This window comes from Pholis gunnellus (genome assembly GCF_910591455.1).
Source record: "Pholis gunnellus genome assembly, chromosome: 23".
Taxonomy (NCBI): Eukaryota; Metazoa; Chordata; class Actinopteri; order Perciformes; family Pholidae; genus Pholis; species Pholis gunnellus.
The window spans coordinates 9,841,137-9,857,464 of record NC_136550.1 but is presented as its reverse complement, the minus strand read 5'-3'; the positions used below and the strand labels follow the sequence as shown (position 1 = coordinate 9,857,464).

Genomic DNA, 16,328 nt, shown 5'->3' with positions numbered 1-16,328 from the left:
TACATTCATCTACAAAATGTACAATTTAAAAATGGGGTGTGAGCAACAAACGCTCTGGTTAGAAAACCAAAAACCATCCAGAATATTACAATTGTGCCAATAAAAAATAAAAAAAAAATAGGACTTAGAAACACTGAAGCCAGACCCAGAACTAGCAGGCAGTATGCATATACGTTTTTTTTGTTGTTGTTTTTTTTAACTTTACATTCCAAGTTCCCAACTGGCTACTTGTAGTTAATCCGACAAATATGTATTGTACAAAAAAAAAAAAAACACTGTAGAAAATATGACACCGCCAGAGTGTCATTTACATTTGGGCAGAGGTGCGTTTCCCTACAGGAAACCTGATCCCCCCCCTCTCTCCCTCTCTCCCTCTCTCTCTCCCCCCCTCCCATAGTTCAGCACTCCTCTACCACGGTACCAGCCGAGGAAGAGTACAGTTTTTTCTTGACCAGCCGGAAGCCCGGACTCAGTTTAAGTGCGTGCCTGAAAGTCGGGGCAAAGCAGGTCCCCATAAACAGGAAGTCCCGTAGGCTGGGCCAGGCGGTGCCGTCCTGCTTGAACACAAGAGTCAGCTCAAACGTGGGCACCACGGTGGCATCGTACACGATGCGCTCCAGCCGCTTGCAGCCCTTGTCCAGCTCCAGGTCCACGTAGAGGACACAGCCGCGCAGGCCGCAGGGCTCGCCGGACGCCAGCCGCAGCACCTCGCGGGCTATCCTCCGCGTGAGCTTCTCCGGTACCAGCACAGAGGAGCAGTGGAGCGTCGTCTTCTTGGCCCGAGACAGGCAGTTTTCAAACATCTTGGCCAGCTGCTGACAGCTCCGGTCTTCGGTGACATCGGCATTCCTCTGGGGTTCAGCCAAGCAGTGGTCCCAGAAATCCAGCTCTGGGAAAACAATGCAAGCTTAACATTTGGGGACCAATGCAGCATTTAAAAACGTACCAAGAGCCTGTCAAAAAAGGGCCCTTTCACGATGCCAACATGCATAAATCACATAAGGTTTTTATTTAAAATCCTAAAATACAAATAAGTGATGGGGGATGAGGGATTTGATCTGCTTTTACATCCCCTCTGGTTGCAGTGTGTGGATTCTGAGTCAGCACAAGAGGAAAAAGAAGGATCTACATCACAGAGGGAGTGCTAAACAGTCTGAAACCTGAAGATATGAATCAAACCAATCCCAATGAGAGTTTCACAACACAATAAATCAGCTTTGGACAGAAATAAATGAGTTTAGACTGGCTATTACACACAGGTTGCTGTTGTGAAACTGGCTGAAGGGATGACTTCATCCTGTGTTGACTTCCCTCCCTCCCTCTCCCCTCTCCCTCTCCCTCTCCCCCCTCCCCTCCACTCCACTCCACTGCTGCAGCCATGCACCACACAGGGATAAACAACAACTGGAAGTATCCAGAAACTACCATGCTATTTATACAGACAAAAACAAACACAGAAAAAGCTCGCGCGCCTACCTTTCTCAATGCAAGCCTGGTCATATCTTCGGTCGACCAGCTCGGAAATGCATTCGCCGCTTTTGGTCTTTAACGTGCTGGTGGCGACCATGCTGACAGTCTTGGCGTCTCCAGGAGCGGGCTGTTGTCCTGTGGTTTGAGCAAAAGCAGCCTGAAAAAGCGACGTAAAAAAGGAGCAGCGTCAGTGCGACAGTCGAAGCAGGTTGTTTTTACTTCATTAAGATGTGAACATAGCCACGAAGAAGACAACGTAACCGCCCCCCCCCACTAAACAAACGTAACTATTTTAGCAGTCCATTTCAAGCTAGCAGCCATTTGTTCCGAATACTAAATGACTTACCTTAAATATTATTTAGTGCAACGATAATTTAGTTTAGACGTTTTCTCATAAATAAATTCATACACTGTTTTTCTCCCACACAGACACACACACACACACACTCAGACACACAAACACTGCATCTGACAAAAGTTCTGAGCAATATTTATACCTTGCTCAACTCAGCTGAGCCGAGGGTTTGACCAATCAGAGAGCGCCTCTCTAGCCCTTCCCTGATTGGCCGCGAAAGAGCGCTTGAAATAAATAATTGACCGATACTTGGGGGGAATATTTGTGTTGCTACGTGGACGAGGTAACGTTACAGATGAAGGTTGGTCAGTGAAGTTTTGTATTTGCTTTGAAATCCGGATTTCTCTGAGTTGCCTCAACCCTGCTTTTTATTTCCAAACAGCTTTTGGATTTTTAATACTGACACAATAAAAAGTGACTGAAACTTTCATACTTTCATACTGAACTACAGAATGACAACCAATCTCTTTGTGATTGTATCACATAGGTTTGAATGAAAAGTCTTTGTGTCAGTATTCCTTGTCAATATTCAACATGGTGCATTTAGACACAAGTGACATCACCTTAGACTTTATTTCAGCCACAATTAACCTACATATTTTGGGGATTTTGTGGAATGATGGCCAAAGAAACATTTGAATCTTGTGTTGTTGGTTTGAGTAAAGTTTGGAAGTACAACCATGCAGACATAATAATACAGATGCACAAACAAGAATTCACATTCTTTGAACACAAGAATAATAAAATAGTGGTGTTGTCAAATGTCAAAAAAGGAAATAATACATTTTGTTAAAAAGATGAGTTATTTCTTACTACCAAGTATTGTAGTAGATACTTATTGTGTTTTATCATAGACAGAACAAAAATCTACAGCATTATTTAGCATTACGGCACATTCAAATACGGTTCTGGTGTTGAAATAAGAGGCCGAAGCATAAACATGGAGTTTGACCTCAAGCTTAGAAACCCTCACACTCCAATCCAAAAGGGGCCGGCAGCAAGCTGAAGCATTATTAGTGGTTGCCATGTGAAAAACTACCCCAAAAGTAGAGAAGCCCAGACACTGAAATCTACACTTTGCTTTCACATCAGACAGGCACGTAATTATGTGCAAAATAAGCAAAAAAATTTTCCCAAATGAATGTCTGAAAACAAATCAGGACGGCTATGTAGCCTGTTTCACATAAGGAAGGAGGAAGCAGCTGCTTGACCAGCTTCACTTACTGTATGTGTATGTGTATGCGTTGGTACATTTGGCAGGTAAACACCGAGCGCAGTTGTTCACCTCGTCAGCAGATTACCCCTCATCACACACTGTCTCAACAGACGTTTTTCTCCCAGTAACTGGATCTGCCCCTCTCACCCCCAGCAGCTCTGCTGGCCAAAGGGTAATGGAATCCAGTGGACGAGGGAGAGAGAGAGCGAGAGAGAGAGAAAGAGAGAGTGCTTTCCTCCAGTCACATGGTGGAGAACTAGATATGCTTCAGAGAAAAGAGTCACATGCTTTAGCTAGTGTTACTGCCTTTGTGGATGCAGGCGTATACTGTGTAAAGGGGCTGGTTGAGCAAGGCTTTTGTTTAAGTTATGTGCAAAAGGCTTTGATATTAGTTTGACACATTTTATATTGGAGTGGGAATCTGATCAATGTATTTCTTTATCTTAACAGTTTATTTGGGACAAAGGTTTAAAATATGAAATGTGAGAAAGGTTTGTTGAGGTATACTGGAAGATGTTGTTATTAGACTGTGTTGAAATATGTGTTCATACTAAAATATAGTGAAACGCTGAAAGAATCAATGAAACAATATTGGCTACTTGATTATCCATCAGCCGCAAGAAAGGACATGCTCCTGAATCAGGCGTTGAGACCAAAGTTCAAAAGTGCAGAGCACCAGCTCTCAGTATCACGTGGTTTTAATGAGGTTTTGACCTAAATTCACGCTGAACGTAGAAGGTCACTACAGTTGCTGAGAGCGGCTATCACTCGGGCCCAGTAGCCCACATTTTGCACTGTACCATAACAAGCAGAAACAGACTTGTTCACTGTTGAAGATAACATGTATTCAGGTCAGTGAACTAAAAATAATACCAGATTCAATATTTTCCATGTCCTGTAAAATCCAGAATCTTGAGAGGGAGCTTCACTGAAACATTTAAGAAGAGGAAAATACTTCAGACTTCCGACCTGTCTCTATAGTGTCCAACACGTATCTGCAGATGCTCCCATAACTTGCAACAATGTGGGTTAACTGAATGAAAATATAGTCCTGCATTAACTACAGCAATGTCTGCAGCAGATGCATATCAATTATACATAAAGCAGTAAATTCAGGGCAACGAAAATGTTCATATTTAGAGCAACTTTACTCCCCAATGTGAAGAAGTGAAAGACTGCAGCAGATTCACGCAACAGGAAAATCATTTGGGAGCAGCGGGTCAACACGATATCTCGAGCATACGGCGATCAAAGCCATAAGTGTGCAGTAGTGCGAGAAAGATATAGAGTTCAGATAGAACGCAGCTCAGTGAAGTCTGAGGTCCCAAATGTGCGAGTGAAAGTGAGCCTCAGTGATCTCTGAACTGTGCACCTAAAAGCTCAGGAGACCTGCGGCGTTAACAGCAACTGTCGCCTCTCTGGAAGATCAATCCATTTGTTGTTGCCAGCGCTTAAGACGTTTCCCATTCCTCTGTATTACATTCTGCCTCGATTCTAACTTTGCTTTTTCCACGTGCACCCTGTGCTCCAGTCACACCTGGCAAAGAACGCGTGGCCTCAGTTGGATTTCAATTGTTAATAAAAGTGCAATAAATCGTTAACACGGCGATACAATATAGTGTAAAAGAGCAAAGGCCAGGCCAGGCGAGGTAACGTGAAGCACCTCTGCTTTTGACCTTCACTCCCGCATTGTTCAGGCGAGTCAGCCGAAATCTGCTCGTGAATTTCTTCCACGTGCCAACTCCAGTTTCCCCTGTTGAGGCAGAAGATAAAAGGTGTTGTGTTTCAGGTTTACGAATCCATCCGTGAACCTTCTGTCAGCCCCCATCAAGAGCGCCCCGGCATGCCCGGTCTGACACCACTCCCTGCTCAGTGAAACGTGCTCCTTGCTGCGTCCTCCTCCCTGGCCCATGAAATTTAACAACAGGGGCCTTTTTTGCCGAGTTGCACTTCTCGACCACAGAGCTGGTTGCCCGTGCAGGAGTATTCTCTGTGCATATCATCATTTTTCATAATGCAAGTTAAATTGTGGAAGAGGAGCATCTGCTGCTACTTGATTGTGCATCGATGTCCTCAAAGCCCCTGCTAGTGTTAACGGTTTGCTTTCACAGTTAATTTGTTGAAGCAGCTGGTTTTAATGGAGTGTTGGTGTAATGATATCTTGGAATCATTTGATTTAGACATTCCTACATGTCACTACTAGTTGAGAAAGCTGTTTAGTTTTGGCACAAATGAGCAGCCAGCATAAATCAGAATAAACCCAAGGCCATCTGAAGCCAATAGATATTTTCTCTGCTATGCATCAGCAACACCAACATATACAGTGTAAGCCTTCATTTGGTCCTATTGTTGTGTCTCTTCTGAATATAAAGATAAACCGAGGATAATCCAGAGAAACACTCTTAATGTTCTCATCTGTAATGTTCGCCGTGCTGCAAGTATTGCAGATCAAGAGATTGAATATGTGGAAATTAATTCTCCAGAGCATACAGTTTGAAATCAATAAGATTGCTGCCTCACAAAGGCAATATCCAGCAGTGAAGGCACTCGATTGGAAGGATTTCAAACATTGATTTTTCATTGTCAGACACTTTAGAGATCCACTTTAAGATTGAAAGAGAAAATGAAGATGTTATCGGGCCTAAACAGGGAGACTGGCCTGGCAGTCCTGAATGTAACTCAGTCCATGCCACAGCTGGCATTATAGTTGTGTGTGGTGTGGTGTGTGTGTGTGTGGTGGGCCTTCTGCCCATCTGCTCACTGTCTCTTTGAGGGAAATGTGCCCACAGTCGAAGCCGTTGCCCAGTCTCATCTTACAAGGGCCGCGGATAGAGCCGGCGCTTATAACCCTGGTGTGAATCCAATTAAAAAATGGAGGTCATGACTACAAAAGCCGCCTGAATTGATAAGCTACTATGACATTTAATCAGTTCCATGGAAATCACGACGTAAAGAGCTTGGTGGTGATGAGCGTATCCGTGCTGCACTGTATGAGCGCCCTGTGTTATGAAGATCAAGCGGAGTGTGATTTTTACACCGGTTGCCTATGTCTCACTTCTCTGTCAACAGCCTCGTGAAATCTCTCCGCAGTAAACACCAGTTTATGAACTGGGGCAGAACCGCAGTCGCTTTCTTCGTGTTGTGTTGACCGTCTGCTCCCTCTAGTGGCAAATCACTGAACCGACACTGTTGGTGGTTGAGTATCAGAATCAGAATGAGCTTTATTGGCCATGTATGCCACTCCGCTCTCAATGTACATAGACTGTTTTACAAGAAACAAGAAAAAAATATATAAAGAATAAAAAAGGGCAGCAAGAAAGTAGAACATATGTAGGTATAAACATTTATATAAATATATATCACAAAATGTGTGTATATATATATATATATATATATACACTACCGTTCAAAAGTTTGGGGTCACTTAGAAATGTCCTTATTTCTCAAAGAAAAGCACTGTTTCTTTCAATGAAGATAACATTAAATTAATCAGAAATACACTCTATACATGGTTAATGTGGTTAATGACTATTCTAGGTGGAAACGTCTGGTTTTTAATGAAATATCTACATAGGTGTATAGAGGCCCATTTCCAGCAACTATCACTCCAGTGTTCTCATGGTACATTGTGTTTGCTAATCGCCTTAGTAGACTAATGGATGATTAGAAAACCCTTGAAAACAGTTATGCTGGTGAGAGAAGCTATAAAACTGGCCTTCCTTTGAGCTAGTTGAGTATCTGGAGCATCACATTTGTGGGTTGGATTATACTCTCAACATGGCCAGAAAAAGAGAACTTTCATGTGAAACTCGCCAGTCTATTCTTGTTCTTAGAAATGAAAGCTATTCCATGCGAGAAATTGCGAAGAAACAAAAAATTGACACGAAATTGTCTGGGTGACCCCAAACTTTTGAACGGTAGTGTACATAATTTTCCTGACTCTAGAGGTGTACAAGTCCAGGCTGGAACCAACGATCCTCTCTGCAGACCTGACAATCCGTTGTAGTCTGTTCCTGTCCTGTTTGGTGGCCGATCCAAACCACACAGTGATCGAGGAGCAGAGAACAGACTGGATGACGGCCGAGTAAAACAGGATCAGCAGCTCCTGAGGCAGGTTGTACTTCCTGAGCTGGCGCAGGAAGTACAACCTCTGCTGGGCCTTTTTCCTGATGGTGTTGATGTTGGGGGCCCACTTCAGGTCCTGGGAGATTGTGGATCCCAGAAACTTGAAGGTCTCCACAGCGGACACAGTGTTGTTGAGTCACCGTACTGTCATAGTACGTTAAACCTCATTTACAAGCAGAACAGATAACATCACTCAGTCTAATCTGGCAGAATTACTGAATTCAATAAATTCCCATAAGAAAAGCTATTAATTATTTTAGAAATATAAGGCTGAAAATTACTTTTGATGATTCTGAAGAGCAAGGGTGAAGCAATGCTTTCAAACATGTCATTTAACATAATGTGATATTAAACCAAATAACCGAAAGTAAGTTCAAGAGCTGATTTAAAGAACTGAATCTGCACAACCCAACTGTTTCCTCGTGATTTATTGAGAAAGAATTGAGCTTAAGAGCAACAAAATCCAGCCATAAAGCAGTTACAGAGTCTTTAAATACAATCCAGTGCATCTGCTTCACTTATTTCTTGCGCTTGAACATTTACTGGGGGAAAACAAATGGTGAATGTACAGCACTGACTTGCAAAGAAAGGTTGTCGGCTTGAAACACGTTTGCAGTGGAGAAGCATGGTAGAATATTTAACAACTTATTAAGAAATACTTCACTGAGACACATGAAAAGTAAAAATTAGCACACCTCAAAAGAGCCAGTTCCAATGCCATCCTTTGGGGAAATTAAATGACACATAAAAAAAAAAAACCAACAACCCCAAAAACATCACAATCTGCACAACAGTTCAAGGCACAAACATGATGAAACAACACAAGCAAAAGACAATTATAAAACGATGATTCATTACATCAAACATGTGATAGATCTGAGGTCAGTGCACTATGCAGAAGATATGTTTTGTGGTCCATCATGTAGACAGAAATAAGTTGTATTTAGGTTTGTCTTTGTCAACAGAATACTGATACAAAGGGTGCAGATTAAGTGAATTTACTCAATTCCATAAAGTCTTGAGCCTGTACTTTCAATTCTAAGACATATTGTGGTTGAAACTAAATTCACTTACTCTGACATCTATTATCACAGTCACAAACAGAACTGCTCTCAACACACAGAATCATGCATACTTCTAAACGGTTCCTCCATCAGTGTGTGGGCGACAGGTGTGACTCATCAACTGGCCGATCTTGATGTTGCTGCCCTTCTTTTTTGTTCTTCTTTTTTTTTTTTTATCTCGCAGAAGCTGAAACATACACAACAACAGAGGAAAGTGATAAAATCACACAGGAATGAAACCACATCTGTGTGATCAAATAGTGAGAGCTTCATCCAATCCGAAAAACGGTAACAAATGAAGCTCTTAATTGTGTTTCGAGAAGACCATTTGTGCCTTTTAGTCAAGGCAACGCAAGACGGCAGTGCTGCACTGACTACAGTACAGGACATTATGTCACCAGGGTTAGGAAGTGGTGCCTACATTTTCAAAAAGTTGATCTGGAAGCAGTTTTACATTTTTTACTGAAGACTCACTGCCTGTACATTCATTAAATCATTATCCTACATTGAATTTAGGACTGTTAGGGACGGGGGGCTTTTTTATGGTGATGCCTGCTGGAAAAAGTTAATTTAAGTAGTGATTATAGTAAAGGTCAATGAAATAATTTGCTATAAATTATATAATTATGGAATCACACAGTCTCATTTGAGCCACTAAAACTAACAAAAATCTAGATTTATTAGGACTAAGACAGTCGTTTAAAACCATAACTTGAAAATGTGTTTTAGAAAGTATTTAGGTTGAACGGTTTCCAAGAAGAATACAAAGAGTTTCAACAGCATTTAAGAGTTCAAATGGCAGCAAGCGTTATGCTTAATTGGTACTGGGATGAAGAGGGGATCCTTGGAATTCTTTCTCCAAGAGGTCCCAGGCCTACAAAAAGGGTGAGAAGTCATGTGTAGGATTTGGCGACCTCTAGCGGCGAGGTTGCAGATTGCAACCAACTGAAACTTCTGTGTGCCAAGCGTGTAGGAGAACTACGGAGGCTGACGCGAAAACGTGAAAAACAGGAATGGCCCAATCTAGAGCATGTGTTTGGTTTGTCCAGTCTCCGTATGTAGATACACAAAACTCCTTCTAAGTTAATGAAAACTCACTAATTCTTATTTTCAGGTGATTATACACGAAAGAAAACATACTTACTAATATTATATTCCATCTCTGCCAATAAATCCCCCCTAAATGCAACACACTGACCCTTAAAGCAAGTCAAAAACAGGTTTTGTTATTGAGATTTGAGCGTGGGATTAAAAGGTTTAATGTGCGGTATGTTGCAGTCAGATAAGAATTAATAACGCGACAATCCAAAGACGTGACAACATAAACACGTTCTTCCTCAGCGAAAATTCCTGAAGCATGACTCCGTTTCCCCTCTGAAGCTCGCGGCCAAGTCGTGTAGGGCGGATTGTGTTCGGGAAGGAAGGTAGGACATTCAGTGCCGCCCATAATTCTTATTTTTTTTTTTTGGTCATGGGTGGGGTGAAGGGGTACTGAGTCCGTGTACAAGCCCCATATGACACAGGCTCCCCCCCCGTAAGTGTGCACGTGCATTCACCCCCACCAACAAACGTGCACACGCCTGTCAGCATCTGGGCCGCACTGACATTTACTGAGCACACAATAGCTCCTGTCCAAAATAATCTGTGTTTATGTTAGGAAGTCCCTATCTTTCTAGCCCTGCTGCTTGTTGGAGGGGGGGGGGGGGGGGCAAAATCACAGGAAACACCTTCTGTTGAGCAGCAAAGCCCCAAAAGCCCGTACAGTACAATGAGATATTAAAAGCCTGTAACTTCCCTGGAATCACTGCGAGTCTGTGTCTGGAGAAACAGCTCTACCGAGTGATGGAAGAATGAAGAAACAGAACGCACTCGGGAGCAACTCTCGCAGGGAACAGACAGAAGGAAGCTCACCGTTTTCTTCTCCGACCGATGACTTCACCCCGAGGAGCATGACTCCATCTTTGGTGCTCTCGGGCCTGCTCTGGAAAGATGCGCTGCAGAGAGAGAGAGAGAGAGAGAGAGAGAGAGAGAGAAAGAGAGAGAGAGAGACAAAGGAATGGATGATTAAGTGGTTTGCACGCTTTTCAAATTACAGTCCATGACGACAAAAGCTCAAACTTACTTCTCAGTTCCAGTATCAATGGTTTCTGTCGAAGGGAGGACAAGAGACAACTCATTCAATGTCAAAAATCAAACTATACTCCACCTCAGAGTTGACAGTATAGATGCACTGTTATGGTACACGTGAGTACATTGCGCAGCCTACTTTTACACGTACCCGAGTGGTCGTGGATCTTCTTGCATTTGAATTTGAGGACAATGGCGGCGGCAGCTCCAACCAGGAGGACGGGCAGCACAATCCACCACAGCCTTTTGTCTGAAGGGGGGGACATTTTGACAGACGAGCATCTCCATGAATCTACTCTGACTGGCCTTCTGAAAGATTAACGTCCAACCAAATGTCGGACGACTGTTGATGTAGCAGCTACAGCACCTCAAAGGTCACCTTAAATGGCCATTGCACAATCAAGTCAAATGACTGTGAAAAGTCCATATTGTAGTGCCAAAACCATCCCTATATGAAAAGTTGTCAATAGCGTGCTTTAAATCACCAAGAAGTGTTTGTGGGGCACGAGTTTACCTGATTTGGAGGGTACTTTTTCATTGCCAGTATGGGAACCTTTCAAAACAAAGTGTTTTATGATTAAAAATGGTTATGATTTCATTTAATCATGACTTCATATGCGGACTAACCAAATTCATGATGGTGGTGCAGTGTGACTTACCTGGATCTTTCTCTATATCCTTTTTCGGGTGTCGTGGCGTCGCTGGAGGTGCACCGGTTTGATGTGCTGCTACGATATTGAAGTTAATGAATTACTTAATGAATTTAATTGTAAATCTGACGTTTTTACTATCCAACGACTATCCACACAGATATTTAAACCATATTTAAACCACACTTTAAATGTACATTTTCATGGAAGTGTGAAGCTGTTTGACTGAAAGTATCCACCTCACAGACAGTGTATCAGCTAAAGAGAATATGTACGTCATATTATGTTGGCATTACATTTTTATTTATGAATGTAAATAAAGAAATATAAAGAATATAATAAGAAGAAAGAAAAGTGCTTGTTCTGTACATGGCAACGCATGTAAAACACGATATACAGTACCTGGGGCAGGAGAAGCTGTACCTGCAGAAAATAAAGATATTTGGAGTCAAACTTGGAGTACTATTTACATTTCATTTCTCAAAAACAACTTTTTGAATGACTCGACTTGGTTTAGATATGGCTTTAAATACATCAGAAAAATACATCATGTATCAAGTTTTACAAACTGTAATCATCTGTAATGATGAAAAGAAGCTGATGATGCACTACCTGCACCAAATCTCTTCTTACCTCGAGTCTCAGTTTTCCCGACCTCAGAGTGGTTTCCTGGGTGAGGAAAAAATAAATCTCATGTAAATACAACAAATCTCATTAGTTTTTTGTTGTAATTTTGGACAGTATTATATGACATAATATCTATTATTCAATCTATTCTCTGGGTATAAGTCGCAATTCTTATATGTAACAGATGTTGGATGAACACATTTCCCAAACGTGGACCCAGTGGTGCAACAAAGCACCACCATCAGGCCAACCTAAAGTTGAGTTCATCCAATTGTTCTGCCCCTTTTCATAGTCCTTGAGTCTCTTGGCAGCTGTTTTGCATCTTTTTGTAGTCTTTTTTGTGTGTCTTTGTAGTCATTTTACGTTTCTTCGCAGTCATTTTCAGTCTCTTCCGGGTTGTTAGTATCTTTTTGAGTGAAATGTTGTAGGTGAAGGCTGTGTATCATCCCCAAACCAACACATTCAAAAGAAAATCTAACTTTTATTGTCTGCCTGGGCAACAACGTCAGCTGTAGCCGCCACAGTCTTGTGGTCCACAGATGCGGTGGTGGGTGAAGTCGCAGCCGTCTTAGGTTCTTTAGTTCCCGCCTCAGTTTCTAGAAATAAAAGGGAAATAAAAACTTTTTTCAGGAACATGGCCAAACAGGCTTACAAGGAGCATCATATCTATCTATCTTCAGTCTCACTGTTCTCAGGAGTTTTGCTGGTGGCAACACGAGGAGCAGTGGGAGATGCAGGGGGTGGTGTTGCCGCTGCTGTTGTTGGGCTTCCTTTTGGGGTTGCTTTTTGGGTTGCTTTTGTTGCTGCTGTTGGTGTCATTGCAGTTGAGTTTGTTGCTGGTGTTTCCGCTGCTGTAGAAACACAAAAATGCGAGAAATTGACATATAAATGGTTTCTTAAGATCTGTAGCCAAGCCAGCTGTCCCCCTTGTTTCCAGACCTTGTGCTAAGCTAAGTGGCTAAGCTAAGTGGCTGCTGACTGTAGCCTTACACTCGCATATGAGAGTGGTGTTGATCTTCTCATCTTGCTCTCCACCAGAGAGCAAATAAATGTATTTCCCAAATGTAACTATTGCATTCATGCTATACTTGCTTTTTGGTGTCGTTTTTGCTGGTGATGCTGTTGACGTTTGTTGTTGCGTTTGTTGTTGCGTCGTTGTTGTGACGTTACCAGTCACCGATTCATCTGATGAAACTGTAAAGCAGAAACACAACCATTTTATTTTTGCGACAAGTGAAATCACTATCCAGAAGTTATTGTCCAGTAATCAGTAAACCACCATGCTGGCTCTTCTGCTTTATACCATCACTGTCTGAGGTCAGAATGCCTCCATTGCAAAAACACCAGACGCAGTTTGTCTGTGTAAAACATTTTCTCAGACAGATTCTCTATTTTAGGTTCTCACATGCATAATTGCATCGTTCCTGTTTGGCACGGCTTTAAAGCCCAGCAACCCGAGACAAAGGAGTGCCCCCGGCTCGAAGTGTCAGACGAGGGATGAGAAGTCAAGATAGTGGTGGAGGTCGCGGCGTGTTGAGGTGGATATCCTCCGCTTGAAGCGCTTCAGCAGTGTGAAGCTGCATCCTGCCCACAGACACACTATTGTTGTCCCTTTGACCTTAGCAAGCCAAGCGTCCTGTCTTCCATCGCCTTCAGTTAGGATTTCATTCAACATATTTCCCACCAGACCGGTCGCTGAAGCACCGGCGGCATGCTGCTCTGTCTGGGTTCACGAGTCTCATCGGGAAAGGCCGCTCTTCTCGCCAAAGCCGTTTTCTCAGACTTGTGTGCGCAAGTCCGAGTCAAGTCTCGAGTATTTTGGAGCGGGGTCGAAAGTCAAGTCGAAAGTCCTTAAACCTCACTGTTATTCCAGTGTTTTGTCCAAGTTCATCTGAAGTCCTTTGAGTCATTCAAATCAAGGCTGGTTTCACGTAGAGAAGCCTCGAGTCAGGTCTCAAGTACTTTCATACATTTTGAGACAAATCCACATCAAACCTCAAGTAGGCCTATTTTGGATTGTGTGTTAAATAAAGTCTGGGGTCCTAAGTCATTGCAGACAAGTTAAGACCAAGTCCTTAATATGACAGATCAAGTCTCAATTCCTTTAAGTCATTCGAGACCAACTCCAAGTCAGGTCTCCGGTACTTTGGTTCAGATCTTGAGACAAGTCTTCAAGCCAAGCCTCAAGTATTTCGGAACAAGTCACAAGTCAAGTCCTTTAAGAGATTTCATGGTGAAGCCTTAAAGCAAGTCTCAAGTCAGTAACAGGTCCTATGAGTCATTTGAGAAAAGTTCAAGTTAACATGCGTAAATAAAAGTCTTACGTTCTTTAAGTAAAGCCTCGAGTCATGTCTGCTATCCTTTGGGGCAAGTCAACGTTAAGTCGTATGTTTTTCAAGTCAATTTCAAGTCAGTGTTGAAAGGTCAGAAGTCGTTCATTTTCTTTACGTGCTGTGGAAAGAGAAGCTCACAAGGTTGAGTAATGCCTCTGCCGGGTGAGCAGTAGCCGGGCCGAGGGTGTTTCCTCCAGATGTTTACTCTTAAACGCTGGAAGTAGATTGGTGGCCAGTTGGGACATTTTGGTCTCAGGACAAAGATCTGTTGCATCTGTGAGAGAGGGGGCAGTTTGGTTCCCACTGGCTATCTGCTGTGCGATCACCTATCTGCACAGCGCAGAACAGATACAAGTCCGTTGGGCTCCGCACAAGGAAAACAAACAAATCGAGAGCCACCCCCTTTTTTTTTTCTTTCTTTCCTTCAACCAAGAGCCACTCATTTTTTTTTTTTTTTTTTTTTTTTTATTCTTGAGGTTTTGATTTGTGCTTGGTATTTGAAGCTCATATAAAAATATATTCTACCTTCATTTTGACTTAATATGCCAAATAACAAACTACTTTTTGTACCAAGGACAACCAAAAGGCACGCATACGGACACGCACACACACACACACACGCACAGCTTATCTCTGCTTCAATTAACGGAAATACGCTCTTTGAGTGGATGTCTCAAGAGGTACCGTTCAAAGTGTGAGTGTCTTTTGAAGAACACTGTGATCTTTTATCTTTGCACGTACCAAAACAAAATGACATCACGATATAACACGAGTAAAACATTTTCCATCAGAACAACTGCTGCTGCACGACGCGACAAAATACACGTTCTTAAGTTCTCACAATGGGGCCAATCGACTCGATAGGAAACCCTGACTGTGGAAATGTTTTGACACAACTTTAAATTTGTTTCACACATCAGCCAAAAAAGGCTATTTTCTTTATCATCCCCACACGGACAATGCACAGAAACGAGCCTGAAACGAACTCCTCTTGGTTAATAAAGAGAGCTGAAGATGTTTAAGGGTCCCCTCAACCCCTGATTCTGAGAAAATCCAATGCATGTATATCAGCAGAAAGCAGTTTGATTGGTTCCCTTACCTGGTGTGAAGACATGGACGGACCCTAGCAGGAAGAGGACAAGAACACTGGTGGTCTTCATGGTGATTCTGCGGCCGTGAACTCGTCCGACTTCTTCCTCGGACACCAACTCAGTGGACAGTGGGGAAGGTGCTCGGGCGCTCCGCTGCCGATGCTTATTTTGGCACTTCCTTTAGATAAAGAAGGGGAGGAAATACACTGGCTTCCCTTCCTGACGTAAAAGTGGGTGGTTGTGGAGACCAGAACAAGGCGGTCAGTGGGTGCAGACCTACAGTATGTCCGTTCAACAGGAGTCTCAGTTTTGAGTAATGCGTTTGAATGCATCGCCGACTCCCATCACTTGTTTTTGTATTTATTTCCCCTGCTCTGACAGCACTTGACCAGTTGGGAGGACACAGGGACTTATTGGGAGTAAAAACTATTTAATTTGCGTCACATCACTCAGGTAAAGGATGTCGACCAAGTGTGAAATAAACAACCTGGTATCCAAGAACTGTACGTGATATAATTATATATATATGAGAAGAAAAACAAAGGACTTTGGGACCACTTGTACACACACTGACGAACATTTCAGATACAAACAAATACAGACACAAACAAAATAAAACTGTTCTAAAATGGCAATTTGTTTTTGATAAATGATTGAAAAGCACGACAAAGAGGCAAGTCTCCTGGGGAGCTGCTCAAATACCAGCCGTGACGTCTTTACTATTCTTCATTGTTTATGTAACGGTGCCTCCAGAATCATGGCGATGACCTCAGATGGGTCACGATAAAGACTATTGCTCTGACCATTCGGAAAATCTCGTCTCTCCCAGTGAGATGAGCGGATAGTTAAGACTCCCAGACATTAGCCGTCCACTACCAATCTTACGTTACCGTCATTTCCCCTTTGACAACTTCTACGTCTTGTTGGTTTTCAGATTGTCCCCCCCCCGAAGGCCACAAATTCCGGCTCCTGTGTTTTGGCCCTCCCGAAAAAAACAGGATGCCAGAGTTTACTTCCTTTCAATTGAGCATTGTGTTTGATTTCAGCTGAAGAGACCAAAGAGAGACACTTGGGAAACCAAGGACAAACAATATTTAGGCTGCTTGGCTAAATTGAGCTGGTTTACGTTGGAGTATTTTATACATTGAGACAACTGCGTAAGAAAAATAGGTTGGATTTTTCTGGTAGCTTGATTGATCTTTAAGTGTTCTCATGTGCCTGAGGGTTGGAGGTTTAGTTTCTAACATACCATTGCTATGAGGCAGAGATG

At 42.6% G+C, this 16,328-nt stretch overlaps 2 protein-coding genes across 3 annotated transcripts; both read right to left on the bottom strand.

The window, feature by feature from the left end:
* Window positions 1–398: 398 nt before the first annotated feature.
* Window positions 399–1,925, bottom strand: LOC306714943 (DNA damage-inducible transcript 4-like protein; the record flags this gene model as incomplete). Its single annotated transcript, XM_079185137.1, has 3 exons — window positions 1,817–1,925; window positions 1,477–1,627; window positions 399–889 (listed from the first exon to the last, which is right to left on the bottom strand). Exons 2-3 carry the CDS (start codon window positions 1,565–1,567, stop codon window positions 399–401), a joined length of 582 nt encoding a protein of 193 aa, XP_079041263.1. The 5' UTR covers window positions 1,568–1,627; window positions 1,817–1,925.
* Window positions 1,926–7,590: 5,665 nt separating this feature from the next.
* On the bottom strand, window positions 7,591–15,189 carry LOC306714348 (uncharacterized protein). 2 transcript variants are annotated; one of them, XM_079184353.1, is made up of 12 exons: window positions 15,067–15,189; window positions 12,727–12,828; window positions 12,321–12,485; window positions 12,114–12,230; window positions 11,641–11,676; window positions 11,410–11,430; window positions 11,017–11,085; window positions 10,872–10,910; window positions 10,509–10,607; window positions 10,353–10,377; window positions 10,142–10,224; window positions 7,591–8,417 (listed from the first exon to the last, which is right to left on the bottom strand). In XM_079184353.1, the coding sequence occupies exons 1-12, from the start codon at window positions 15,125–15,127 to the stop codon at window positions 8,404–8,406; spliced, it is 831 nt and encodes a 276-aa protein (XP_079040479.1). In that variant the 5' UTR covers window positions 15,128–15,189; the 3' UTR covers window positions 7,591–8,403. The 2 variants fall into 2 exon arrangements, with proteins under 2 accessions (XP_079040479.1, XP_079040480.1); XM_079184354.1 differs by having other exon boundaries at window positions 11,017–11,082.
* Between the last annotated feature and the right edge of the window lie 1,139 nt (window positions 15,190–16,328).

What these genes read in the sequence shown, in the direction of transcription:
- LOC306714348 (XM_079184353.1), bottom strand. Translation starts at nt 15,127, where the DNA reads ATGAAGACCACCAGTGTTCTTGTCCTCTTCCTGCTAGGGTCCGTCCAT. An exon ending in GGATATAGAGAAAGATCCAG is followed by an intron (nt 10,911 to 11,016) that starts GTAAGTCACACT and finishes TTGTTTTGAAAG; the next exon opens with GTTCCCATACTGGCAATGAA. An exon ending in AAAAGTACCCTCCAAATCAG is followed by an intron (nt 10,608 to 10,871) that starts GTAAACTCGTGC and finishes CCCCCCCTTCAG; the next exon opens with ACAAAAGGCTGTGGTGGATT.